The sequence below is a fragment of the Malaya genurostris genome, chromosome 3 (assembly GCF_030247185.1).
Source record: "Malaya genurostris strain Urasoe2022 chromosome 3, Malgen_1.1, whole genome shotgun sequence".
NCBI lineage: Eukaryota > Metazoa > Arthropoda > Insecta > Diptera > Culicidae > Malaya > Malaya genurostris.
In genome coordinates, this window is record NC_080572.1 from 29,458,967 (window position 1) to 29,484,474 (window position 25,508).

General features: G+C 37.3%; 2 protein-coding genes across 2 annotated transcripts in view; both read right to left on the reverse strand.

The window, feature by feature from the left end:
* Positions 1 to 4,136: 4,136 nt before the first annotated feature.
* On the reverse strand, positions 4,137 to 6,419 carry LOC131433750 (alpha-2A adrenergic receptor). Its single transcript, XM_058600344.1, has 3 exons — positions 5,463 to 6,419; positions 5,283 to 5,403; positions 4,137 to 5,213 (listed from the first exon to the last, which is right to left on the reverse strand). Exons 1-3 carry the CDS (start codon positions 5,696 to 5,698, stop codon positions 4,137 to 4,139), a joined length of 1,434 nt encoding a protein of 477 aa, XP_058456327.1. The 5' UTR covers positions 5,699 to 6,419.
* A 4,828-nt stretch (positions 6,420 to 11,247) lies between these two features.
* The window catches only part of LOC131435764 (protein NDNF), a 57,143-nt gene continuing 42,882 nt past the window's right edge, over positions 11,248 to 25,508 (reverse strand). Inside the window, exons 3-6 of the mRNA XM_058603951.1 lie at positions 15,871 to 15,980; positions 14,786 to 15,797; positions 12,972 to 13,115; positions 11,248 to 12,907 (exon numbers count right to left, since the gene is read on the reverse strand). Coding sequence (XP_058459934.1) covers positions 12,580 to 12,907; positions 12,972 to 13,115; positions 14,786 to 15,797; positions 15,871 to 15,980 — 1,594 coding nt within the window. The 3' untranslated portion in view covers positions 11,248 to 12,579. The remainder of the gene's footprint in view (positions 12,908 to 12,971; positions 13,116 to 14,785; positions 15,798 to 15,870; positions 15,981 to 25,508) is intronic.

The following is a 25,508-nucleotide window of genomic DNA, read 5'->3' on the forward strand; positions in this document are numbered from 1 at the left end:
ACTCAACTGATCGTTGCGAACAAGACCACTAGAATAGATGGAGATCATCGTGGCTGGAGCTATGAGAGTTGAATGTGAAGAGCGGAGAGTGCTCCATCCAATCATTGCTGGGTATGTTCAAGTTTTGTTGCCCACGAGCAGAAATCTGTTTGCTGCACCCTTTCTAGACGTAAGCCTAAGAAACGATCCAGAAAACATAAAGTCAAAAATGTATTTCGGGAACCAAGTCATTATTTTTATTGTTAGGATGCATTTACTTACGCAAAACACGATTAAATGCATTTAAATTTATTTGGACATCACTTTTACAATTTCGGTAATTGTTTTTACATAAAAGTATGGTGAAATTTTACGTCTTCGCCAGACACACACGAGTTTTAATATGGCCTTGTTTTACAAAATTTATTTTAAATTGCACTTAATTATTAATTAAAATGTACTTTTTACAGATAAAAGTACAAATGTGAATGTTCATAAACTTTTTCTTCTTCTTATTTTTTCAATGTGGTGGCTCTGAAAACAGCTGCTTATACTCGTTCGATTTGTTGGTGAGTGTCATTATTTCTTAGAAACCAATCAACGGAAAGCAAAAAGCAAAACAGTTTCATAATCTTTATCAAATTGACTATGGTCAGAAAAATAATGCAAAATTTCCACCGATAAAAAACAAATCGAAAGCCATTTGGTTCATGTTGATACGTGCAACAGTGTTAAAATACGAAGGATACCCAGTTGAAAAATCGTGGTTTCGTGAAACAGCAAGTCTTTATTCGTTACTAATCGTGTCTGAGTGCGCACCGTCTTCCCCTTTTTCTACAAACTTCTCGGTCACGTTCACCCTTCTTTAACATTTTAAAGAGTATTTTCTAACAGTTTACGGAATTTCTTTTTCTTGTTTCAACGACTTCGCAGCCGATTCTTAGCGTACAGAATCATTGCATGGCTAGTACTATGGATCCTACTGACACTAAGAATCCTTCCAGGTCGGGGCTCGAACATACGACAGCTGGCTTGTAAGACCAGCGTCCTATGCATTGAACCGACAACCCGGGCCTTAACATGCGGTTAATATTTTAAAGCACTGTACATTTACGTTCCAGTATCGTAGGGTCTAATCATTTGACACGTTACATATTGTGAGTAACATTATATGAAATTTCGCATTACCTGAAAAGTTCGAAAGTTTTTGTAAACTTACTATATTGTTACATTGAACAAGATTAGCATAAGCGTTACAGACCGCCCGTGTGTTACAACTCCTTTACCGATCAGGACCTATTAGCTACCTTCACACGAGAATTATTGTTATTTTTAATGATCACTAAGTTATTACATTCCAAATTTGTATGGAAAATTCATCATTACTGCCCTTACATGTTAATTAAAAATGACATTACTTTAGTATGGCTTGCGCGCTTGGAGCAATTAAATTAATAGAAGAAAAAGTAGTGAAATCAGAATCGCCTTCCTTGAATTTGATCGAAACTTGGCATATGTTTTTAGAATAGCAAACCATTTGTTTTGCACGGATGATTTTTCAATAAAAAAGGGCGTATGCATTATTGCATGCATTTTATTCAAATCGTGATAGCTCGGAAACTGTAAATTGTGCTAAAATGGTGTCCAAGAAGAAGTTGTAGGAAAACCATTGGACACTTCTAAAGAAAAACATTGTAGGAAAAGTTGAATGCTTTTTCAGGAATTAGACATGGAACCGAAAAACTAAAATTTAAAAAATCGTCTCTTCACTATATTTTTGAATACTTTTTTTAAACCTTTACTTAAAGCGAACAATTTTGTTGTAATTTGATTAGTGTGCATTGTAAATTGACGAAATTATAGCTACAACAATTTACCAACATTTGTTAAATTTCCAGTTTTTGATAATAAATAGTAATTAAAACACCAGAATATAATTCTACAAAATTGTCTTTTTCCAACGATATATTTAATATGACACATTGCACTCAGATGTTGAGGAGATTTCTCAACAGTACCTAAGACGAGAATAATTTCTTGAATTATAACAATGTTGCAACTCTGAGGGATCCAGAATTCTACAGATTGAAGGAAATAAATCTGCTCATAACTACCTTTTTCCTAGAAGCAACCGTTCTTGAAATATTTAGACATGGAAGTAAAAAAACTCACTTTTTGTTCGGGTCGAATTAAAAAAAGAAATATTTCATGATAATTAAAAAATACTATTTTGACACGAGGAACCAAAATTCCACCTTGAGTAAAATGTGATTTTCCCTTTGGTTTTGAACCAAAGTAACAAAGTATTGTTCAATTTAATAGAACAAGTTATCCGAGAACTGAGAGCTTTGAAGCGTAAAGCTGATTGGACCTTAACCCTCCATCTATCAGATGGACTAGCCAGACCTTTTTCAAACTACGTTTGATCTGAAAAAAAATCACCTTAACCAATTTCGATAAACGTGATCTCACTGATTTTTTTTAACTCCTGGATGCTGTTCAGGGCCACTATTGAGCAAAATATTAGGCAACAAGTTATCCATTTGTAATATTTTTTAGATAATAAGAAGTGCTAAATTATTTATTATAGAATATCAAAAGATCTAAGCGGTTCAAGTATTTGTTTCACACTTTTTCAATGGACAGAATTCAAATCCAGGAAGCAATATTTATGTCAAATGGTGTTGCCACACAGTACAGCAACAGGATTCTTTTAATTTGATGTCTAAATATCTCGAGAACGGCTGCTTCTAAAAGAAATTTTATATATTTATTTTTATATTCTGGTGTTTTAATAACTATTTATTATCAAAAAATTGAAGTTTTGCAAATATTAGTAAATTGCTTTAGCTGTAACTTCGTCAATTTTCAATTCACACTTACCAAATTAGAACCAACGTGTAGCATGTAGGCTTTAAGTTAAGGTTGCTTTAGCTGTAACTTCGTCAATTTTCAATTCACACTTACCATATTAGAACCAACGTGTAGCATGTAGGCTTTAAGTTAAGGTCATTTGAAAATATTTGAAAGCGACGTTTTCTTTTAATTTTAGTTTTTCACTTGGTTTTCTAATTCTTAAAAAAGTATTCAACTTTTTTTCACAGTGTATATTTGTGTCCAATTGATTTCCTACACTCTTACTAGCCGCTACATAATTTTGTGTCAAAACCAACCTAAAATCAACTAAAGTTCATCTCCCTAATTTTAGGCAACGAGTGATGACCTCAAAATTTAGGTAAATGTAAATTTAGTCAAAGTGTTATGCCATTTATGCCATAGCAAAGAACGCTACCCATTTTTTTACTATCAAGTTAAAGTTTGAGTAGATAACGACCTAATTTTGGGTAGCTAATGGAAGAGCTCGGCCATGACTGATTTCTCTTCAAAAAATAGGTAAAAATGATTTTTAGTGTGAGACTTCTTCTTGGGTAACTTTCTAGTACAATCTACAGTTTCAAATGTATTTTGTAGCTTTCGTCCCGTACCAAGAAATGTCACTGAGCATTAATGCATGCATTAATTTAAACTATCAATTTTTTGACTACAACAACTCCATTTGACATAAATACTGCTTCCTGGATTTGAATTCTGTTTTTTACCAAGTTTCATTCGAATTGAAGAAGACGATCATGATTTAACCAACTTTTTTGCTGTTAATTTTTCAAATTGTTCTGAAGCAATAGTCAAATATTTCGTCTCTGTTCTTTTATTTTGAAAGTGATCATTCACAAATGAGACATTGGAACGACGAAGTAGCAGCAGTCATTGAAAGAAAATATGAGACAATTTAGGACTCCGGGTATTTTAGGCATATGTCATTTTTCATTCCTTAAAGGAATAACTAAGAATGAAATAGGCGGCTCACCTATCCAAATATTATTTTTTATTGTTATTGTAATTAAAGGATATTTTTGAATGATAAGATGGTGAAAAAATATTAATTCAGTTTTTATTTGTTATTCTTGCGTATCCGGAAAAAGCTTAATTCCCAAGCATCCATAGGAAAAAGCTATACTGTGTTGCCTACATTAGGGTTAAATCGATAAGTGGTGAATTTAATTTCCTGGGTTAAACTAATGGCTTGAAAAACATATAAGTAATGATTAATATTTTTGGAAAATCGTTACATTTAAAACCTATATCATTGTATTTAGCTCCTATCTATTAATAAAAAAAATTCCATCGCTATGCGTACGGTTTGCTTTCACGGTGCCAGTCCTGTTTTGCTTAGGTTTACAGTGCTTTGTATGGTTCTGATTTCGGCATGGGTCTTTGCAGAATCGACCACAAATCGTGTGCAGGAATACAGTCATTTTGATGGTCTCACTCAGAAAAGTGTAAATCAATGGATTCAGTACACAATTAATCATAGCCACAATACCGAAGGAGTAATGCAGTATCCAGTAGACGTTGGTGGCGGCAATGCCGTGCATCTTTATCATCAGATATATCCAGTGTGGCAATCGACATATCAAGAACACAGTCATGATAAAGACAATGGCCTTGAACATGCGCAATTGACGTTTTTGGCGAGATAACGTTGCTGGGCTATTCTTAATCATGGTTTTATTGCTTTTATTATTTGCGGGCTTCAGTATAGAAGGCGGTGGTGCAGGGCATCTAGGAGGAACATAAAGTTCAACGCAGTTGGAACAGATGCACTTCGGGGAGGAAAAAATAGCCTGTGATAAGGTGTTGATGGGTCGCTCAATTGGATTTGTCGAGCTAGTGTTTGTTGTAGTGGTTTGTCGATCCCTAGAAGTTCCAGAGGAAGGATTCTTATTTGCTTTTGTATGCCTGTCGATTGGATGTCGACGAATCCAGATTTCCTTTGCGATTATAGAGTTTAGCCAGATGAATGACAGCGAAAGTGGTAAGAAGATTATAGTAAATATAATACCAAAATAGTAGCCGTTCTTGCTTTTGTCTGTTGCACATATTTTGGCAAGAAAAGATCCATTTACTATTTCAGGGTTTGATGGATCCATAATCAGAACTACTATGTCATAGATTTGATATAGAGTCAACATGGGACTAGATACTCCAGCAGAGAGACCCCAGATAAGGACTGCACAGGTTATGCAGAATACTTTGCTCGGCTCGTAGTTTCCTTTAGTTAGTTGCATAACGGCCATATAGCGATCCAGTGCGATTGCCACTAGAGTCGCACTGTTCACCAAAATAGCGAGAGTTTGAAAATAAGGCGCAAATGAACATGTGAGTTCACCGAGAGTCTGAAGAAAATGTGAATGAGAAAAAAATATAGTTAAAAACAAGTTGAGATCACCGAACAAATAACTTACCCATATAGAATTGTACTCGTTTTGAAACTGAGAAAGGTATGTTACAGAGGTTATTGTTACGAACAGAATATCACTAAATGCCAACGAAAGCAAACAGGCTCGAAACAAATGACGTTGTTCCCTAATAATGGAGAAATTGTAGTCACTAATCATACGATAAATTGTGTTCACGCATTTCACCTCTTAATATTTGTGATGATTGTTATAATATTTCCGAAAATAGCCAATATCAGTATCGTCATAACAATCACTGTAAAAGTTGTTCTTTGTTCCGTAGTTAGATTTTTCAGGTCGCTTTCAAAATAAGAAAGAAATGTCTCTTCGGAGACACTTACATTTAAATCCTTTAGAAAGACAGGTGTAAAATTCGATGATATCAACCAATTGAAGACGTTTTCACTGATGGCGAATGCCATGTCGGGAACACGAACACGAGAACTGAACCCGTAGAATTACAATGCGATTGATTTTAAATACTTCATCTTTCATCGGTTTTACACAAGGATCGATGGCCTCGTTGAAGTACGAAGAGGTCAGATTTACGACTAGAATTGAATATCGCTTGCATGGGAAAGTGCCCTCCACTATGCAGGTTTTCCAACGAGCCCATGTCGATGGGGTGAGGAAAATGGTTGATAAGGTTTATGTGAACACAAGGAAAGTTTGGTCACGAGAAAATAAAGCAATGCTGGGACATTGAACTAAAAAGTGCGTATATAAGCAAAGACTGGATTAATAGTTTGCTAAACGATATTGAATTGTTCATATTTTGTCGTGCATATGCAAATGACAAGTGATTACTTTTGGACAGAATTGGTTGTTACACTATCTGTAAACGATAAGCCGTTGACGGTGTCTCGTTCGTAGGAGTCTCGATTATCGATAATCACAAGCACATTGCATACTTGTGATAATACTCTTGTTTTTCCTTACCGGTTATACATTGCGGTATATCCATACAAATTAGTCAAATCCAGATCAGCATTTTGAGCCATTTTTCTTTTTGAAAATTTAACAACAAGACCAGACTTATATCAGCACTTATTACGGTGTGATGATTGGGATACATCTTAACTCAACAAGCGAAATTCAATTTTAATTAGATTTGTTAATGCGCCCTCAATCAAAATCTGTTTGTAGAGATATTGAACACAAACAATTAAACTATCCTACGTTCTTAATGTTCAAAAGTAATCCATGTACACTAAATTCTTATTAGTTATTATTTCGAACTCTAATGTTAATTATAATATTCTCGCGATCGATGTGCAATCCAAATATAACTATCTTCATGTTTATTGCAGTACACAGAAGAAAAATTGCGATTCAACCACTTATTGTTCTCATCAAAAAGTAATTTTAAAAGCAATCATATCCTTGTTTTATTCATGTTTCACACACTTTTTGCGATGCCATAATAGTTTTCGATGTTGCGTTTTCGTTATCATTACTTTACTAAAACCTTCCGAAAGCTTTATGAATCATTGTATGAATTGTAGGTATGTTATAATCTTGTAATCTCTATGTTACTGCTATATCAATTCACAGTAACCATTTATACATGCGCTCCCCGAGTAGAAGTTATTTGAAAAACCAATAGTAAATTTTATTATTAAAACCAAACATCTCAATGGTAGAAAATTCTAAATATGTTTAGTTTGAATTAAGAATTGAAATATCAAAAATCATAACGAAGTCTACTTGAGAAAAAAGCAACACAATATGTAATGCTGTCATTATAATATCAAAGCAAGAAGAAAATATTTATAGAAGACGTATTTGAGTCAAGTATTCGATATTCTAGCATTCAGAATAGAATAATATCATAAGCATTTCTCTTATCTGATGCTGATGTAGTTTATTCAATTTTGTATTTTATTCAGAGATAGAACTACTACATCTATTGTACTTAATGAAATTAGAATGCCTCATTATTAACGAAATAAGATATAAATAGTTTTGATGCTAAACAGATATTGTACAATTTCTTGATTCTTTCGATGGAATATCAAGAACATATTAAGTATCGTCATAATAACACAGAAACATCAAGACAAGATATGATGGTAAAATTTGTCATCATTTTGATCTTTGTTTGCTATTTACATCAGCCCGGGTTATGTGTTCATAATGGTGTTCATCGCAACTTGAAATAAACTTATTTTCAACTAGTAGCAAACAGCATAGCTGTGATTGATTATATGTTTCAAATAAGTACCGATAACTTATAAATGATAATTAGTTCAATATGACAAAAAGATGTTGTGCTCGGAAACCTAAATGACTGTTTTGTAATAAATTGTTTTATGAAGAAACATTGTTGTCACCTTGTTTTAACCAGTGTAACATACAAAACATGATCGAACTATTGTTGCAACATAGTTTAGATGACTAATCAGAACTAACTTCGGATTGCAACTTGAGGAGCGTTTTGTAGATGACCAATTTCTGAGTCCAAAGTATACACGATTTTCTGCTGAAGTAGGCGTCTGTTTTAAACGCATTCAGTCCGACCAGCCTAGCATCGATTATCAGTTCGATGTATGTTTTCATCATTATGTCAAAGTTACGTGTCATAATACCAACGTCGTCAGCGAAATTGAATTAGGTTTTGCACGAACATGACATAACCTCACAAAAATGAACTTTTTTGACAGTCGACGTGTACTTGTTTACAGTTTAAAAGTTCATCAGAAGTTCATCGTTCGAATGTAAAAATTGAAAGTCGCCCCACACTCAACAGATTATTATACATATATCGCTCCTTGATCCTGGAAACACATACAGGGCAATCTTTTTAGTTATTTTCACTGTGGAATACGTTTTTAACAGGCACTTTTTCGTCATTTTTTTTCAATTTTTAACTTGCAGTCGCAAAACAAAACAAGTACACGGCAACTGTCAAAGATGAACTTGATTCATCGGCAGTTCATTTGTGTCGTCATCGTGCAAAACCTAATAGCTGCGGAGACTCTCGGAAGATCGTGTCAGTGCGTTCATCGAATCACTCCTTCTATTAGGTTTTGCACGAACATGACATAACCTCACAAAAATGAACAGAATGAACTTTTTTTGACAGTCGACGTGTACTTGTTTACAGATTAAAAGTTCATCAGAAGTTCATCGTTCGAATGTAAAAATTGTAAGACGCCTCACACTCAACAGATTCATACATAAATCGCTCCTTGATGCTGGAAACACATACAGGGCAATCTTTTTAGTTATTTTCCCTGTGGAATACGTTTTTAACAGGCTCTTTTTCGTCATTTTTTCAATTTTTAACTTGCAGTCGCAAAACAAAACAAGTACACGGCAACTGTCAAAGATGAACTTGATTCATCGGCAGTTCATTTGTGTCGTCATCGTGCAAAACCTAATTAGGTTTTTTACCGTCACTGCTAACCTCAATCGGATGAACACATTTTGACAGTTCAGCAGTACTGTTTGTAAACAGAAATTTCTTTTGTTTGTTTATTGACAAATTGGATCAGACCATTTACGGTCCGTATCGCCTAAATAAAGTTTTAAAACATTTGTTCACGATTGAATACGGTTCGTTTTTGATATTTATTAAATAAAAGTGACTAGTTGCAAAGTGTAAAGATGATTGTTTCAGATGTGCTCTTCGATTTTTGTTTAAGCTTGTTTGTAAACAGTACCTCTGAACTGTCAAGGATGAATACTTGTTCATTTGTGTCCTCACGATAAAAAACCTAATAGCTATTAGGTCACTTTTATTTAATAAATATCAAAAACGAACCGTATTCAATCGTGAACAAATGTTTTAAAACTACGGAGGCGATACGGACCGTAAATGGTCTGATCCAATTTGTCAATAAACAAACAAAAGAAATTTCTGTTTACAAACAGTACTTCTGAACTGTCAAAATGTGTTCATCCGATTGAGGTTAGCAGCAGCGCTGCCAACTATACCGATTTCTCGGTATTTATACCGATTTTTGGACTCGATACAGGAATACAGATATGCTCTCTCAAAATACCGATATTTCAATTTTCATACAGATAAATACCGATTTTCAGTTTTTGTGTTGGATTCCATAGGGGTAAACCAGGTCGAGCGACCTTTTTTTTTTTTTTTTTTTGTCGCAAAATCAGTTTTCGCACTAAATTGATGTTTGATTTTTCGAGAAAGATATTGTACAGATAGTTTTTTCGCCAAATACAGATTTTTGGAAAAAACAGTTGACAGCACTGGTTAGCAGTAACGGTAAAAAACCTAATATTGAACAAGAGACAAGAGAGTGAATCACCTTGCCGTAGTCCTCTCCGAAAATCCAAGAGACTCGAGCGTGTCCCAGATACTCGGATGCAACGCATCACTCTGTTCATCGTTGCTTTAACTAATCGTGTCAGTTTATCCGGAAACCCATTTTTGTGCATAATCTGCCATAACCGGTTTTAATCGATTGTGTCGTATGCCGCTTTAAAATCAAATAGTGATTGAATAAGTGATGCGTGAGTACGTTGTATTCGTGACATTTCTGAAGTAGTTATCGTAAACATGTGATCCGTAGTAGCGCGGGCACCAGTAAATCCTGCTTTGTACGATCCTACGAATTCTTTAGCTATTGATGATTGGCGACGCCAACGGATTTGAAAGAGAACCTTAGAAGCGACGTTCAGCAAAATGACTGCGCGATAGTTGTAGCAGTCGAGCTTATCACCCATTTGATAGATTTCATTCCTGCGATCAAATCTCATTCTCCCAAAACTTAGAAATCATCCTGTGCAGAGCTCTAGCCGGTGTGTCTCCTCCATATTTAAGCAGCTCACCTGACAATTGGTCATTCCCAACGGGTTTGTTGTTCTTCAGTTTACCAATCTTTTTATCTATCTCCGATAGATCGAAGATGATCGGCTGAGGGTGCACTTATAACACGTTATTTGTATCCTGTTTTTCACCATTCAAATGCTCGTTGTGGTATGGCTTCTACATGTCGATCCCACACATTCGTTCGTGAGAAGGATGCAACTGTCATCTCCCCACATCTCAGCGTGTGACGTGTGGTCTCTACGTGAGCAGTTCATCTTTTCATAGAATTTCCTTGCATCATTTTCGCGGTATTGCAAACTCGATCTTTCTGGTGGCACTTGTTTTCTCCGTATAAACCGAACTCTGTCTGCTCCGCGTTTTTCCATACCGTTCATCGTACGCTCTCGTGCAGTTTTGTAGTATTTTTACTCTTGCTCTTGTCAATGAGAACATGGTCGATTCGGTATTCTATATTATGGTCAGGTGAACGCAAGGTGGTCGTCGCTGTTCACCATACGATAACGCCCTGGTGCAATTTTCCTAGTACTAGGGTAACGGAGGTTTTTTAGCCACTTTGACCCTTACATTTTTGGTTTTAATCCAAAATGAAGTACTCAATCTTTAAAATTCTGAGACAAGATGTATTTCATTTTGATTACATCCAGAAATGTACCCGCCGGACCGAAATATATCAGAGTGGCTTCAAAACCTTCGTTACTCTATAAAGTCAGTTTCTAATACACTGACAGTTCCACAATACTGGCAGAAGGTAACCATTTTATATCTTCTTTCCCACACCTTCTGCGCATTCGATCGCCCTCTGGGCAGCCAAACGGTTTGCAATTTCATGTCCCGAGCTTCCAATCGCAGTATCTTATATGCTGCCTTGGTCGTTAGCGATTGTTGCGTTCCTCGTTGTTTGCTACATTATTCGTAACGTGAGTTTCTCAGGCGGCTCGTTTGGACTGGCTTTGATCTCTGTTTCATTGTAGGACCATCGTGGAGATAATATTACATAATGAACATATTCAATTCTTAAGATTTCCATTCTCATCACTTTCCTATGAAAAAGAGTCCTTTATTATATTTCCTTCAAAAATCTTTAAGACGGGCAGAAAAATATTTTAAATTTTTTCGATTTTTATTCTGTGATGGGATTGTTTCTCAAAATGCAAAAATTATACTCAACCATAGAAGAACACTGTGTTTATTTGTAGAAACTTCTACAATGCGATCACAATATTACAAATAATTTTTGAATAAATATTCTTCCGAAGAATAGAAGTATGATAATGCTTATAAAATCAATATATAAGCAGAATGCACTCGACTTAAAAATCCTATATTTAAGACTTTACTCTTAAACTTAAGTACAACTTGCTCATTCCAGTTACCAAAACTATTGTTATTTTGGTTAATATGATTCTTATTGTTTACTATACAAAACACAATGTGCTACATGGCAAAATCTGTAGAACTACAATCAAATGTTCCTCATCTATGGCTATCCTGTGAACTAAGCAAAACACTTGAAGCACTCAAAAACTACACTTATTCATAAGTATATTAAGATACAATTTGCAATCTTAGGAAAACAGAGAGAGATGAAAGGCGCAAATTCAGTTTTCTCCGTTGCAGCATTATGAATTTTCATGAAAAAAATGACATCATTCCACCTATAACAATGTGCTGATGCTTCTTTTTCAAACTCCCACTCAACGGTAGCAGAGAAAAAAGCATTTTTACGTTTTAATAACAACGGTTTTCCTATAATTGTAAATAGTTCCTACAAGTATATGATTAAAATATCCTTTTGGTGACAATAAATTTTATAACTTTTACACTTTGTGCCCAAGCTTGTCTCACTGCTGTCTCTAGCTTAATTTATTGAAGAAATACATTTTATTCTACTTTTTCAGCATACCGTTAGTCTCTAGGTATACATACGTATTCAAATACGGAGCCGTATACTTGTAGCCCCACATGCTGTAGCTCGAAAAAAATTGGTAGAAAACAATTTCGGTGCGTTGTTTTTTTTCTCGAACAATACTCCAACTGTTCATAAACGCCTGTCCCGAAATTGAGTATGTGTACTGGGGTGCCACTAAGAATCTATCTAGAGATATCTATTGTAGCCGTTGGGTTTATATTAAACCGTTTCTGTTATCTGAAATCGACAAGCGTACCAAAAGAAAAACAACTAGAACGATTCTTTTACATAAGCGTGCAGCTTGAACTAGTATCCACCCTATCCTTGAACATCAGATTGTGTGTAACATAGGGATGTGAAAACTATAAATCAGGGCTCCATTCCCATTTCTAGTGTCCCGTCTGACTTTACAGAAATTAGTCTGCTCGACTTTGATCCGGTGCCAAACCAATTAGACTGAATTTATCTGTGCTCACACATGTCTTTGGTGGGGAGATTGTTTGTCTGCAGAATATTTGAACCGTTGCTTTGTGTGAATCAAATATTGTCTGTATGGTTCACCATCAGATGAAATCGAAAGTTCGAACCCCATTCTACTTATTATCCCGTCTAAGTCGATTGTTCCGTCGATCGGTGATTTGTTTCTGTTTGTGAGAACCTACTAATTTCAACATGTTACTACTGTTACTACGGAAGTGCGGCAGTTGCTGCTGGTTCTTTATCACCGAAACTCCACGTAACCTTTGCTGTTGATAAAGACTAGTGTCATTCTCCCGACAATACGGATGGGTCTTGATTCGTGCCGATCGGTACGGTATACTGCGCCCATTTCCCAGACTAGCCGTTACAAAGATCATATAGTAGTGGGCCGGCGCTAGGTTACTGATAGTCATCGAATTGGGTACGATGTCGGTGTAGTTTCTGAAAGGAAAAGGTTTTTAAATTGATTGCTCTTGATATAATTGGTAAGCTAAAATCATCTTACGTTTGATCTGCGAAGATGCATTGCATTTGCTGCAACTGAGGATTGTTATCAATGTTTCGAATCTCCAGTTCACAGTAGGATGGCATCTTTATATCACTGTAGTACTGATGCTTTGTGTACTGCTTGAATATGTATGTGCAATATCTGCGTAAATAAAACGAAATCCTCGCTATAAAAATACCTTTTTTTTCTTACAGAAAAAGTGTCACACAACACAATTCACTATAACAATAAATTCCAAACTTTTCTATTTCGCGGACTCCTTTGGAACCATAACAGTTCTCCGCGGACCCCCATTTTTAAAACTGATTCAGTTCGCAGGAAATATATTTACACTCTATTTTGAAAAGTGTATAGTATCAACGGAAAAGGACACACAAGTTTGAGACAATAACGAAACTACACTGTTCACCCGCACTGACGAAACTACCCATGAAGTATCAGTCATATTAACCCATGACAGCTCTATCAGTCGAACTCTAACCGTAATGGCAAAAACAGTGAAGCAACTCCATTCAGGAGCGTGCGCGTTCAAAGAACGGCACCCCGCCGCGTCTAAAACAGACATCGTGCTGCCCTTTGTGGACGCCGGATACGCCCGTTACGTTATCTACAATATCTTGGCACTATTAGACGACAATTAGAGCACCGAAAGAAAGCCAGGTTTCGGATGGCCGAAGACCCTGAGCAACAAGAAACTCCAATGGAAGCTGAAGAGGAAGACCGAGGGAAACGTGGCTACATCACTGCGTGTGCTTGGCTGGGAGGTCGATGCAATCGACCAAACAGTGAAAAAGTTCCTGGCGAACATGAACAGCGAAAAGAGGATGTTGAAGCCGCACTTCTTTCGCTCCGGACTAGAACGGGGTTTGTCATCTGTCATTATCTGAAAAAAATTTTTTGTAACGTTTTTTTGTACAAACTTTGCTCGGAGATGGCTTAACCGATTTTCACAAAGTTAGATTCAAATGAAAGGTCTTGTGGTCCCATTCAAAATTCTTGAATATTATTAGGATCCGACTTCCAATTTTGGAATTATGGGGTAAAATCTGCTAAAATTGTGAAAATAAGTGCGCCAACTTTTTTCGGAGATTGATGAACCGATTTCTACAAATGAAAGCTCTTTAGGTCCCATACTAAGTTCCTGAATTTCATTTGGATCCGACTTCCGGTTCCGGAGTTATGGGGTAAAATGTGAAAAAATTATGAAAATAAGTGCACCAACTTTTTTCGGAGATGGTTAAACCGATTTTCACAAACTTAGATTCAAACAAAATCCCTTCAAGTCCCATACTAAATTCCTGAATTTCATTTGGATCTGACTTCCGGTTTCGGAGTTGTGCAAAAAAATGGAAATGGAAACTTTTCTCCTAGATGGCGCGACCGGAAGCAACGGAAAGAGCAAAAGAATAAAATACCGCAGGTGTGAGTTATGTGATGTGACTGAAAACACAGAATCCTCCCAGATGGCCATCCGGCGAGGCAGATTACGGATGCAGACGTAATAAACCGCACGAAATGAAAAAAGAACGAGGAATAATCAACTACACCATGGAATAAATTTTCCGAAACTCTGATTGTAACTCTTACTTCAGACCAAATACACGAACGCAAGTGCACTTCGGAAGCGTGTTTGGCCATGTTGATATGGAATCGAGTGGCGCTACCACTTTTTTATTGGTTGATAAAACCTGCCTTCACTATAATGCGACAGAAAACAAAATGAGTGCCAGGCCAAAATAAGATTAGAAAATAATAAGATTAGAAAATAATCCCAAGAAGGGTCCTACCACACCTGAGACTGAAGAAGTTACCTGATCTTTCGTCTGTCCGGTGTGCTGTACCAAGCAATAGTTGTTGCGTGGCAGCTTCGGAGTTGTGTTACCTCGGCTACCGTTGTGTTGCTAGGTAGTTGTGGTAGATTGGCAAACTCTTCTTTGGTAGTAACCGCGATCTGTATCCGATTGGTACGGAAGTGTTCATCCGCTTCGGAAATCTGGATCAGATAACGCTCTCCCGGAACAGCAGTGCCAACATTGATTACCCTAGGGTAGTAAATATCCGTTATTGGCTTAAGAAACAAACGTTTCAGTCGGTATATTTCCAAATTGACGGTCCCGCCGCAAGGTGTTATCAAAAGTTTCAGTGTGCTATTGACCGGTGATCGCTTTGGGACTTTAAAGCTAAACAACGTTAGTCGTCCGAAAGCGGAAAGTTTACCGACAAACAGTTTTCCTTCAAGAAGTTGAGTCGGCCTTGGTCGATTTACACGAACTATTGTAGATCCAAGTAGATAGGAAAGATTATTCCTCTGGGTGTGAATTGCAAATACATCGAGATAGTAGGTATTATTTGACTTCATACCCTTGATCAACTGTTTTGTGCGAACGCCAGTGCAAGCAATGGTAGTTTTTGCATCTTGTGGTACTTTTTTTTCTTCTTCGATATTGATTCTTTGAAGGATTTGCATGCTTGATGCAATACATTTTGATCCCAGTTGTGAGTTACCAAGCGCTTGGCACAGTGTTCGTTGTGGGTGATCACGACTGATCACTAGACAATAGTGCATTGCGTGAATATCGAACTTGCTTTTTCCCCATTTAACTAGCAGTTGACGCTTCCGCGGATGCTGATGGTATTTGATCGGAGGAAGTGTGGTTTGATTCAAAAGCGGCCAAAGGTCTGTTAAACTCCGAGTGTTGTAGGAAATCTCCGCTTCGCAATAGTCGTTGTCGGTGATGTCAACCCAAACATGGTACAGACCCCGTGGTGCACAAGATTGCTGGAAAGTATTTTGTCTCAATGCGTTGTTACTTTTGAGAATAGCTGCGAAATAAAGAAGAAAAAATACAAGCAGCATAGGATTCATTCGGTAATTCCAAATGTCAGCATTACATACCAGTTTCGTTATAAACTATTGTCCATAGAATCTCAGCACTAGAGGTGGGCGTGCAAGAAGGAGTGACGACGATAGAAAGGGGATGAGTTTCCGTGAGACGAATCACATATCTGCATCATAAAAGGAAAGTAAATGGAGACGGAAAACAATCAATAGGACTGTTTATCTAATGTATACAGTTTTAATTGTGGTGATTTGTCATTTTTATAGATTGAGAATTTCCACTCCTTTCAAGCGATCCAGTTCAACTTCCGAGCTCAAGGAAGAGTGTAGACGTTTTATCATATAAAGTGCAATTGTCGTAAAGACAGTTTTATTTGTTTTCTCTGTTCTGCCATGAGGCATCATACGCGAAAAGGAGTCAAATTTGTGGTTGGTTTTTGGAGGAGTCCAGAAAAAGTAGACATCGATATGAATGTTCACATACCTTGAAATATCGATAATATTATCCGTATCGATTATTGTTGACCAGGATATATCACTAAATTGTACTCCTTGTATCACAAAATTGAAGTTATAAATGTATCAGCCAAATATTTTAGATCTTCTAATATTTTTTGTTCTTACTAATCTCTTTTTAATTTGTAAAGTTTGCATACGAGGTTCGCACAACTTAAAAAAGATCGAGACGTTGCCAATAATTGTTTGAATATTACTAATGCATCCTTTAATCCTACCGGTCCTGACAATCAATTCACTCAGAAATGCAACAGTACTAATGACAATACCCATCACGTAGGCGATGAAAGCACTTTGTAAATGAGATAACGTCAATACAATCTCACTTCTACTCTCAGCAACGTGTTCCTCATCAGGGTGTAGACTTTCCCGTATACTCTTCAAGTACGTAACATTATACACAAAATTTTGGAACAATTTCGCGGTAATACCCATATCGTTCAAATTAGTTATGATCCGATTGAACTTCGAAAGTAAGGGGAACCCTTTTTCCGTGATCATCTCCAACTGGTTGGCAAATACATTCTTTGATAGTCCGTGTACATCATTCCGATAGTGACTATTCAAAACATACATTCGGCTCATCAGAACCACCCGTTGCCCTGCTGCAACTGCTCGTAGGTTCGTTGAGGAAGGATGAAACTGTTCCGAGTTATCATATCGAAGCGAGACACGAAGATCCTCATCATTACCTTCCATGAACCAGTCTTCATACTCCATTCGCCCTCCAAGAGGTAAGTTTGCGTCCAGAATTTCTTGCACTGTGTTCATTTGATGTGTTCGAGGTGGCGAAGTAAACGAATATACAAGCTTTGAGGTATAGATGGTTGTCACGTTCATTCCGTATATTACGAGTGTAATGAAAAAGAAGCGAAGTGAATTGCACGATGGACGGTTATTGGTTGAGATTCCCAGAAACACACACAAAGTGTTCAAAGAACAGATAACCAAATGTTTGTGGCTATCGGCCTCTGGAAGATGATACCCAATAAAGAACCAAGTCACCGATGATAGCAACAAAATTGCAGCCAACAGCTTCCATGTAGATACTTCAAAAATATTTGACAACACTTCCCAATTGTTTCCGAAGGCAGTTTTTTTCACGAACCATGTATAATGATCGAAAAAATACAGTGTCGTCCCTGCGAAATCCATGTGCACGTCGTAATCAGGATAAAATGATCCTGCAATGATATCGCACAAATCGTCTCGAACCATGCCCAGTAAATCTGACCAATGTATTCCGTCTTCCAGCAGCTCCCCACGTTCCATAGTACTACAAGAAACGTTAATATTGAACTTCATCGATTCTTTCAAGAGCTGCATGATCTGCAACTCCAATCCTGTTCTGCAACCATCGCCAATGAAAGGAGAAGCTACCCGAGCGCACAGTTGAAATGTACATGATTCCATATGAGAAGGAACTTTCGATATCTGTATCATTGTTATGGCAAGATACTTGTTTGTGTATGTACCATTAACAACCGTTGCAACCTTCAATGTTTTCATCCGACCGCACTGATCTTTCTCTCCATGATAGGGATCTCCCGTGTATACATTATAAGTCATCAAATCAACAGCAATAGCCACCAAAACGTTAACTGAGTGATGATCAATAAACATAAAACTCAGCGCTTCCAAAGCAATCTGATTTTCCATATTTCGTACGTTTGGGTTATTGTATATGATTATAAATTTTCCTTTGGGATTGAAAGAATAAGAAATGCTCACGTATTGCATTGCTCGCTCCAGTTTGGTTCTTTCATCGATCACAATAACGTAGAAATCGATCAGTTTATAATCGATAAACTGAATATTGCGAATTGCACTCAGCGGCTGCTTGTCAGACATCACCTTCAGTTGAAACACATGATCTTTGCGTCGTCCTTTCTTAGCATATTGTTCATGATGTCTCTGCAGAAAGCCTAGTTCAATTTCACGGGACGGCGAACTTAAATGTTCTAGATGAAATACTACAATGTTTTGAATTTGGGAAGAATCCGTCGCGAAGAAGAAAGTGTCTGCCAACAGTTCCAGACAACTGAGACCGGCTTGTACAGCAGCAGGCCCTCTTTCGTTTTTTACTCTCATATAGACAATTCCCAGAACCAGGATGTCAAGATTAGTTATTATGAGAACGAGTAAAGTTCGATAATCCATTATTCCGCCGCGATACTGATTAGCTTACTGCGGTTACTGACAACCAATCTAGGACTTTTTACTTCCGAAACGACACTCTGTTGCGTGTTCTCAACTGCGGAAAAACTTTAGTCTGCGTGATTCTAATAATTTCATGTTGTTATTGTTTATCCTAATGAACCCTAAGTAAACAGGTAAATAGCAAATAGTGCTTTTCATAGCACAGTTATAATTCTGGATACATGTTACAGTGTTATAGGTAAGAAAACTGACTCATACAAACTATTTGATATCGCTTTCTCGCCCATGCGTCTAACACAGATGACCGAGAAGTTTAAACTTTTATAATCCAAGCACAACATTTGTCCCATGGCTCAAACCCGAATTTCAATGAGTCATTAAATTGTACATAGACAGTAAACAAAAGGTCATTAATTGTTCTATTTTTTTTTTTTTTCATAAATACGTTTATTTCATAGGCAATATACATAAGTTTTTCTTCGCCGTGGCATCCACAATACATAGTAGTTTAAACCTAATACATTTCGAATATCATATTAGTATGTTGGTACTCATTAGTTAATCTAAACACTGTTTTTATCAAGCGAGTTGCTATTTTAATTACATTAAATAAAATACATTTATTTTGTACATGATCTTATAACTATTTCAGGATTGTTTGTATCAGTTCACCACTTATATTCAATATCCTATAGTTGGCTATTGGTTGAACTCATGGAAGAGAAAACAGTCTAACATAAAATAAAATTTAAATTGGAACTCCAATGGATTTAATGAAATGATAAAGAAGTTTCATGTATGGAAGGTCACGACAAGCAAGAATGTCGCGAACTGGGACATTGGATAGTCTACCTTGGGTACGCAAGGAATTTATTAGTTGAGATCTGACATCACGAAACTCCACGCATGTCCAAACAACATGGTCAATATCGCGGTAACCTTCGCCGCAAGCACAATGATTAGTCTCGGAAAGTCCAATTCGAAGGAGATGTGCATCTAACGTGTAGTGATTGGACATGAGTCTGGACATCACACGAATGAAATCTCTACTCACATCCAGTCCCCTGAACCATGCCTTTGTCGATATTTTAGGAATAATTGAGTGCATCCACCGACCCAGATCATCTTTATCCCAAGAAGCTTGCCAGCTGGCAAGTGTTCTTTGGCGAGACGCGCTATAGAATTCGTTGAAAGCAATCGGTCTCTCATAAATTTCACCCTCAATAGCACCACGTTTGGCTAAAATATCGGCTCTTTCATTGCCTGGAATGGAGCAATGAGCCGGAACCCAAACTATTGTGATTAGATAATTATTATTCAATATGTCGTTCAGACACTGTTTTATTTTACCCAAGAAAAACGGTTCATTTTTGCCAGCAGCGTTTGAGCGAATGGCTTCAATTGCACTCAGACTATCTGTGAAGAGGAAATAATGGTTTGGAGATAATGTGACGATTACATTCAAGCTATAATGAACTGCTGCTAACTCTGCTATATAAACAGATGCAGGTTCTTGAAGCTTGAATGAGGCCGAAACATTATTGTTGAACATACCAAACCCTGTCGCTTCTTCCATTCGCGATCCGTCCGTGTAAAACATTTTCTCAGAGTTAATATGCCTGAACTTACTTGAAAATATTTTTGGGATTTCCATAGAGCGTAGGTGGTCCGGGATTCCACGCACTTCGCGCTGCATGGATGTGTCGAAAAATAAAGTTGAGTCAGGTACATTTAGGAGGCTGACACGGATAGGAATATATCTTGAAGGGTTGATTTCCTGTGACATATGGTTAAAATATACTGTCATGAATTTTGTTTGAGATCGAAGCTCGACTAGTCGTTCGAAATTATTAATTACCATGGGATTCAGCACATCACATCTTATTAGCAGGCGTGATGAAAGCTCCCAAAATCGATCTTTTAATGGAAGAACTCCCGCCAGAACTTCAAGACTCATTGTATGTGTCGAATGCATGCAGCCTAAAGCAATTCGCAAACAACGGTACTGAATTCGCTCAAGTTTGATAATATGAGAATTTGCAGCGGAACGAAAACAAACGCATCCATATTCCATCACTGAAAGTATCGTTGTCTGATACAATTTTATTAGATCTTGCGGATGAGCACCCCACCAAGACCCTGTTATTGTTCGAAGAAAATTTACTCTTTGTTGGCATTTCGTTATCAGATACCTAATGTGTCCTCCCCACGTGCATTTGGAATCAAACCACACCCCGAGGTATTTGAAAGTCAAAACCTGTTCGATTATTCTTCCCATCATATGAAGCTGAAGTTGCGCGGGATCATGCTTTTTTGAAAAGACGACCAGCTCTGTTTTCTCCGCAGAGAATTCGATACCAAGATGAACAGCCCAAACGGACAATTTATCTAAGGTATCTTGCAATGGTTTTTGCAGATCAATAGCTTTGGATCCAGTAACTGAAACCACGCCATCATCTGCCAATTGTCTTAGTGTACATGGGGTTACTAGACAGCTGTCAATGTCATTCACGTAAAAATTATAGAGGAGCGGACTGAGGCATGAGCCTTGCGGGAGACCCATGTAGCTAATTCTGATTGTTGCCAAATCGCCATGTGAAAAATGCATGCGTTTCTCTGACAAAAGGTTGTGCAAATAATTATTTATAACCGCTGGGAGTCCATGTTGGTGGAGCTTGTCTGAAAGAACATCAATGGAAACTGAATCAAATGCTCCTTTAATGTCTAAAAATACAGATGCCATTTGTTGCTTTTGAGCGAAGGCAATTTGGATGTCAGACGAAAGTAATGCAAGGCAATCATTCGTCCCTTTATTTCTACGGAAGCCAAACTGAGTATCTGACAACAAACCGTTCGTCTCGACCCAAGTGTCGAGACGTCGTAGAATAATTTTTTCGAACAATTTTCTGATGCAGGACAACATCGCAATGGGTCTATATGAGTTGTGATTGGAAGCTGGTTTCCCCGGCTTTTGAATGGCGATAACTTTCACTTGTCTCCAGTCAGGTGGAACAATATTTTGCTCAAGAAACTTGTTGAACAATTCCAACAAACGTCTTTTTGCGAGGTCGGGCAGATTCTTCACCAAGTTGAATTTAATTCTGTCCAATCCAGGAGCGTTATTGTTACAAGACATGAGTGCTATGGAAAATTCCATCATTGAAAAGGGGCTATCAATGGAATCATCATTTGAAGAAGACTCCCTAACAATGCTATGCGTAGGAACGGAATCTGGACAAACTTTCCTCGCAAAATCAAATATCCATCGATTCGAGTACTCCTCACTCTCATTTCCTACGTTACGATTCCTCATTCGTCTGGCCGTATTCCAAAGAGTGCTCATTGAGGTTTCTCTTGACAAACCTTCCACAAAATGTCTCCAATAGCTGCATTTCTTAACCCGAAGTATGTTCTTGTACTTGGTTTCTAAAACCAAGAATTTTTCAAAATTCTGAGGAGTTCCTCCTCCTCGTTTTAAAAACGTCTTGAAAGCATTTTGTTTCGCGTGTTTAGCATCTGAGCACTCTTTGTCCCACCAAGGATTTGGAGGTCTTCTGTTAGACGATGGACCAAGAAATCGTTTGGTTTGGGCTTGTTCTGCGGCCTCCAGAATCGAACAAACGAGGAAGTCATATTCTTCAAGTGGGGGAAGCTCTTCCATTGAAGTTAAGACACTTGAAATATTACTTTGGTATTTAATCCAGTCAATATTTTTTGTCAAATCATATGGAATATTAACTGAATTAGCAATGCCTTTGTTACTGCTAATTGAGATGATGATTGGTAAATGATCGCTACCATGTAAATCAGGAAATACTTTCCAGGTGCAATCTAGTCGAATTGAAGTCGAACAAAGAGATAAATCTAATGCACTTGGACGTGCAGGAGGTCTTGGGATCCGTGTCATGCTACCCATATTTAGTACCGTCATGCTAAAATTGTCGCAAATATTATATATTAGAGATGATCTGCTATCATTGTAAACGGAACCCCACATCATTCCGTGCGAATTGAAATCTCCTAAAATCAAACGTGGAGCAGGAAGGGCTTCGACAATTTCATTAAGCTGTCGTTGTCCAACTTGAGCTCTTGGAGGAATATATACCGAAGCAACGCAAATGTCCTTTCCTTTAATGTTTATTTGACAAGCAACAACTTCTATACTAGAAGTCGAAGGAATGTTTAATCTATAAAAGGAATAACATTTCTTAATTCCTAAAAGCACTCCACCATACGGGGAGTCTCTGTCGAGACGTATAATGTTAAAGTCATTAAAATTTAAGGCTATGTTTGATGTAAGCCATGTTTCGCACAAAGCAAATACATCACATTTTTGACTATGCAACAAAACTTTAAATGAATCAAGTTTTGGCATGATGCTTCGACAATTCCACTGCAGGACAGTGATTGAATCATTTGCGGCGGATGATAAATTATCCATCAAATGATACAAAACCTGAAAGAGCTGGCCATTGAGCTGATAACTGTTTCAAAAAAGTTCTAGCTATTGGAAGGAATGCTGTTATGATGGTCTTTAGAGGTTCAGAAATATTGAATGCAGCGAAAATCCATTCTACAATTTCCGAAAATTTCAGTAATCCTGTTGGTGAATGTGAAATGGAGCCCACTGGATTATTGTGTTTTCTTGAGCTAGTTCCTGGATTGGTTTGTGAATTTGACAAACCAGGAGGCACAGTTTTTGGTTTTAAATTTGGCTTTTTAGCTTTAACACGGGGATCTTTTTTTGAAGGTATAATTTTAGGTGTCTTTTTTGGTATTTTGTGGTTTGTTAATCTCCTCTTAACAGACCCTTGAGGAGTGACAAACGAGGTATCTTCACTATTTCCGTCAGAGTCAGATTCCTCTGGCTCCGCAAGATTTGAAAAACCGTTTTCGGTTTCCAAAGGGGAGACATGTATGACCGTTTTGAGCATTTCTGCATATGTGCGCTTAGACCGTGCTTTTAAAGAAAGCTTCATTTTGTCTTTACGCAGCTTAAATGCAGCGCACACTGAAAGATCATCATGAGGGCTTTCCCCACAATAAACACATTTTTCAACATCTTTATCGCAAAGATTATCCTTATGAGGCCCTTGACATTTGATACATTTGGACTTATTACTACAGTAAGTAGCTGTATGTCCGAATTTTTTACAGTTCGTGCAATTCATAACATGCGGTACGAAAAGCCGAACAGGAAGACGAATTTTATCGATATAGACATGGCTAGGCAATGCAGATCCGGCAAATGTTACGCGAAACGAATCTGAGGGACGATAAGACTTTTTTCCATCGACAATAGATGCTGAGTACAATTGTTTGCACTCGAGTATCTTAACTCCCTCAAGCATGGAGTTTTTAAAACGGCCAACTCCATTTTTAAGTAAATCATCTGCTGTCAGACTTGCTTCAGTCACAACACCGTCAATTTCTACCTCCTTCGATGGAATGTAAACTCGATATTCAATAGCAAATAATTTACAGGTTACAATATCGTTTGCCTGTTTCAAGTCGTTAACTACAACTCGAATTTTATCTCTATTAACCTTACAGATTTCTTTAACTTCAGAGAAATGTGATGTCAAATCCTTTGTAATTTGCATCAAGTTTAAAATCTTTTCTTTTTTTCGAAGATAGACTATCCATGGCCCAGTGGTACCCTGTGGATAATGTTTAGCCCTCGGAGTATTTAAACTTTTACTAGTATCCGGAATCGGATTCGGATGATCTTCCATGAGATCATCCATTACATTAAATTTTTTTGTAAATTAATAATACCAAAATAAAAACTTATGTTTAGTAAAATTTCAGATATAAGAAATAAAAAATAAATTAAATTAAATCTACCTTGTAGCTGATGTCTCTGTTCCTTTATCGTGAAGAACGACGTGAAGCTCTTCCAACGATTTCCAATTGGCAGTCTTTTGCTGTTTCCAATTGGCAGTCTTCTGTCGTTTACTGCTATCTCAGTTGCTCTGCCGTCGTTGTGAACACCACTGCACTTGCTGTACCTGACCCCAGGTACAGTGCTTTTGCTCTTGGTGGCGATCAAATGCGATGCTTGCAGTGTAGCACCTCGCGATATATGCCGTCTCTTTTGATCCTACGCAGCGTACAAATTCTGGTACCTGGTAGATCAGCACTGGGTTGCTTTAGCACCTCTGTGCCTTTGCACCCCTTCGTCTTCGCACCTTTATGCGATGGCACCTCTGTGACTCGTCACTTCTATGCTCTCGCACCTCTGTGTCTCTACACCTCTGTGCGTATGAACGGGATGGCCTTCGTTGCTAGCTTTCCAGTCGGGAAACGCCCCGAATATTGCGTTTGCTATGGGCAGTTTAACTACCTGAAGCTTAGAATTGTCTCGGTAGCAGCCGTTAACTCACGAGCCAGTACAATCGAAACACAACCTCTTCGCTTGAATGGTCTTTACTGAATGATGATTAATTGTTCTATATATCGAAACATTTTGATTAAAAACCCTTTTTAAACCACCCACCCCTGTAATGATGCCTTTCTCATATTACATATGTTTTCCAAAACATCAAGACTTTTTTTAAACCTTGAATAAAATGAAAAATTCTTTGGTATAAACTACCATCATCTTTTCAATTTGGAAACAGTTTTGTCAAGTCAATATAGATTTAAATGTGGCAACCCTGTACGCTATACAAAATTGAACTAAGCATGCTGTGCGCTAGATGGAGGCGTTTTCTTTTTCTTGAGTATGATAGTTAGAAAATTTTGATACTCATCGACCTATAATAAAGGATATGGATGACATTACACAGTATCTTTTAAGACAATGCGAGCTTTAATTTGAATCATGATTTGTGAAAATCGGCTTAACCGTTGCTGAGAAATCGAGGTGAGTTCCTGTTTTGGAGCTTTTCTTTGCTATTGCACCGGTACGGAAGCGGAAACCGGTCACAATTCAATTTACATCACATTATGTTATCATTTTGCTTAAAAAAAATTTCAAGGCAAAAGTTTTGTGAAACTCAAAAAAATGAAAATAT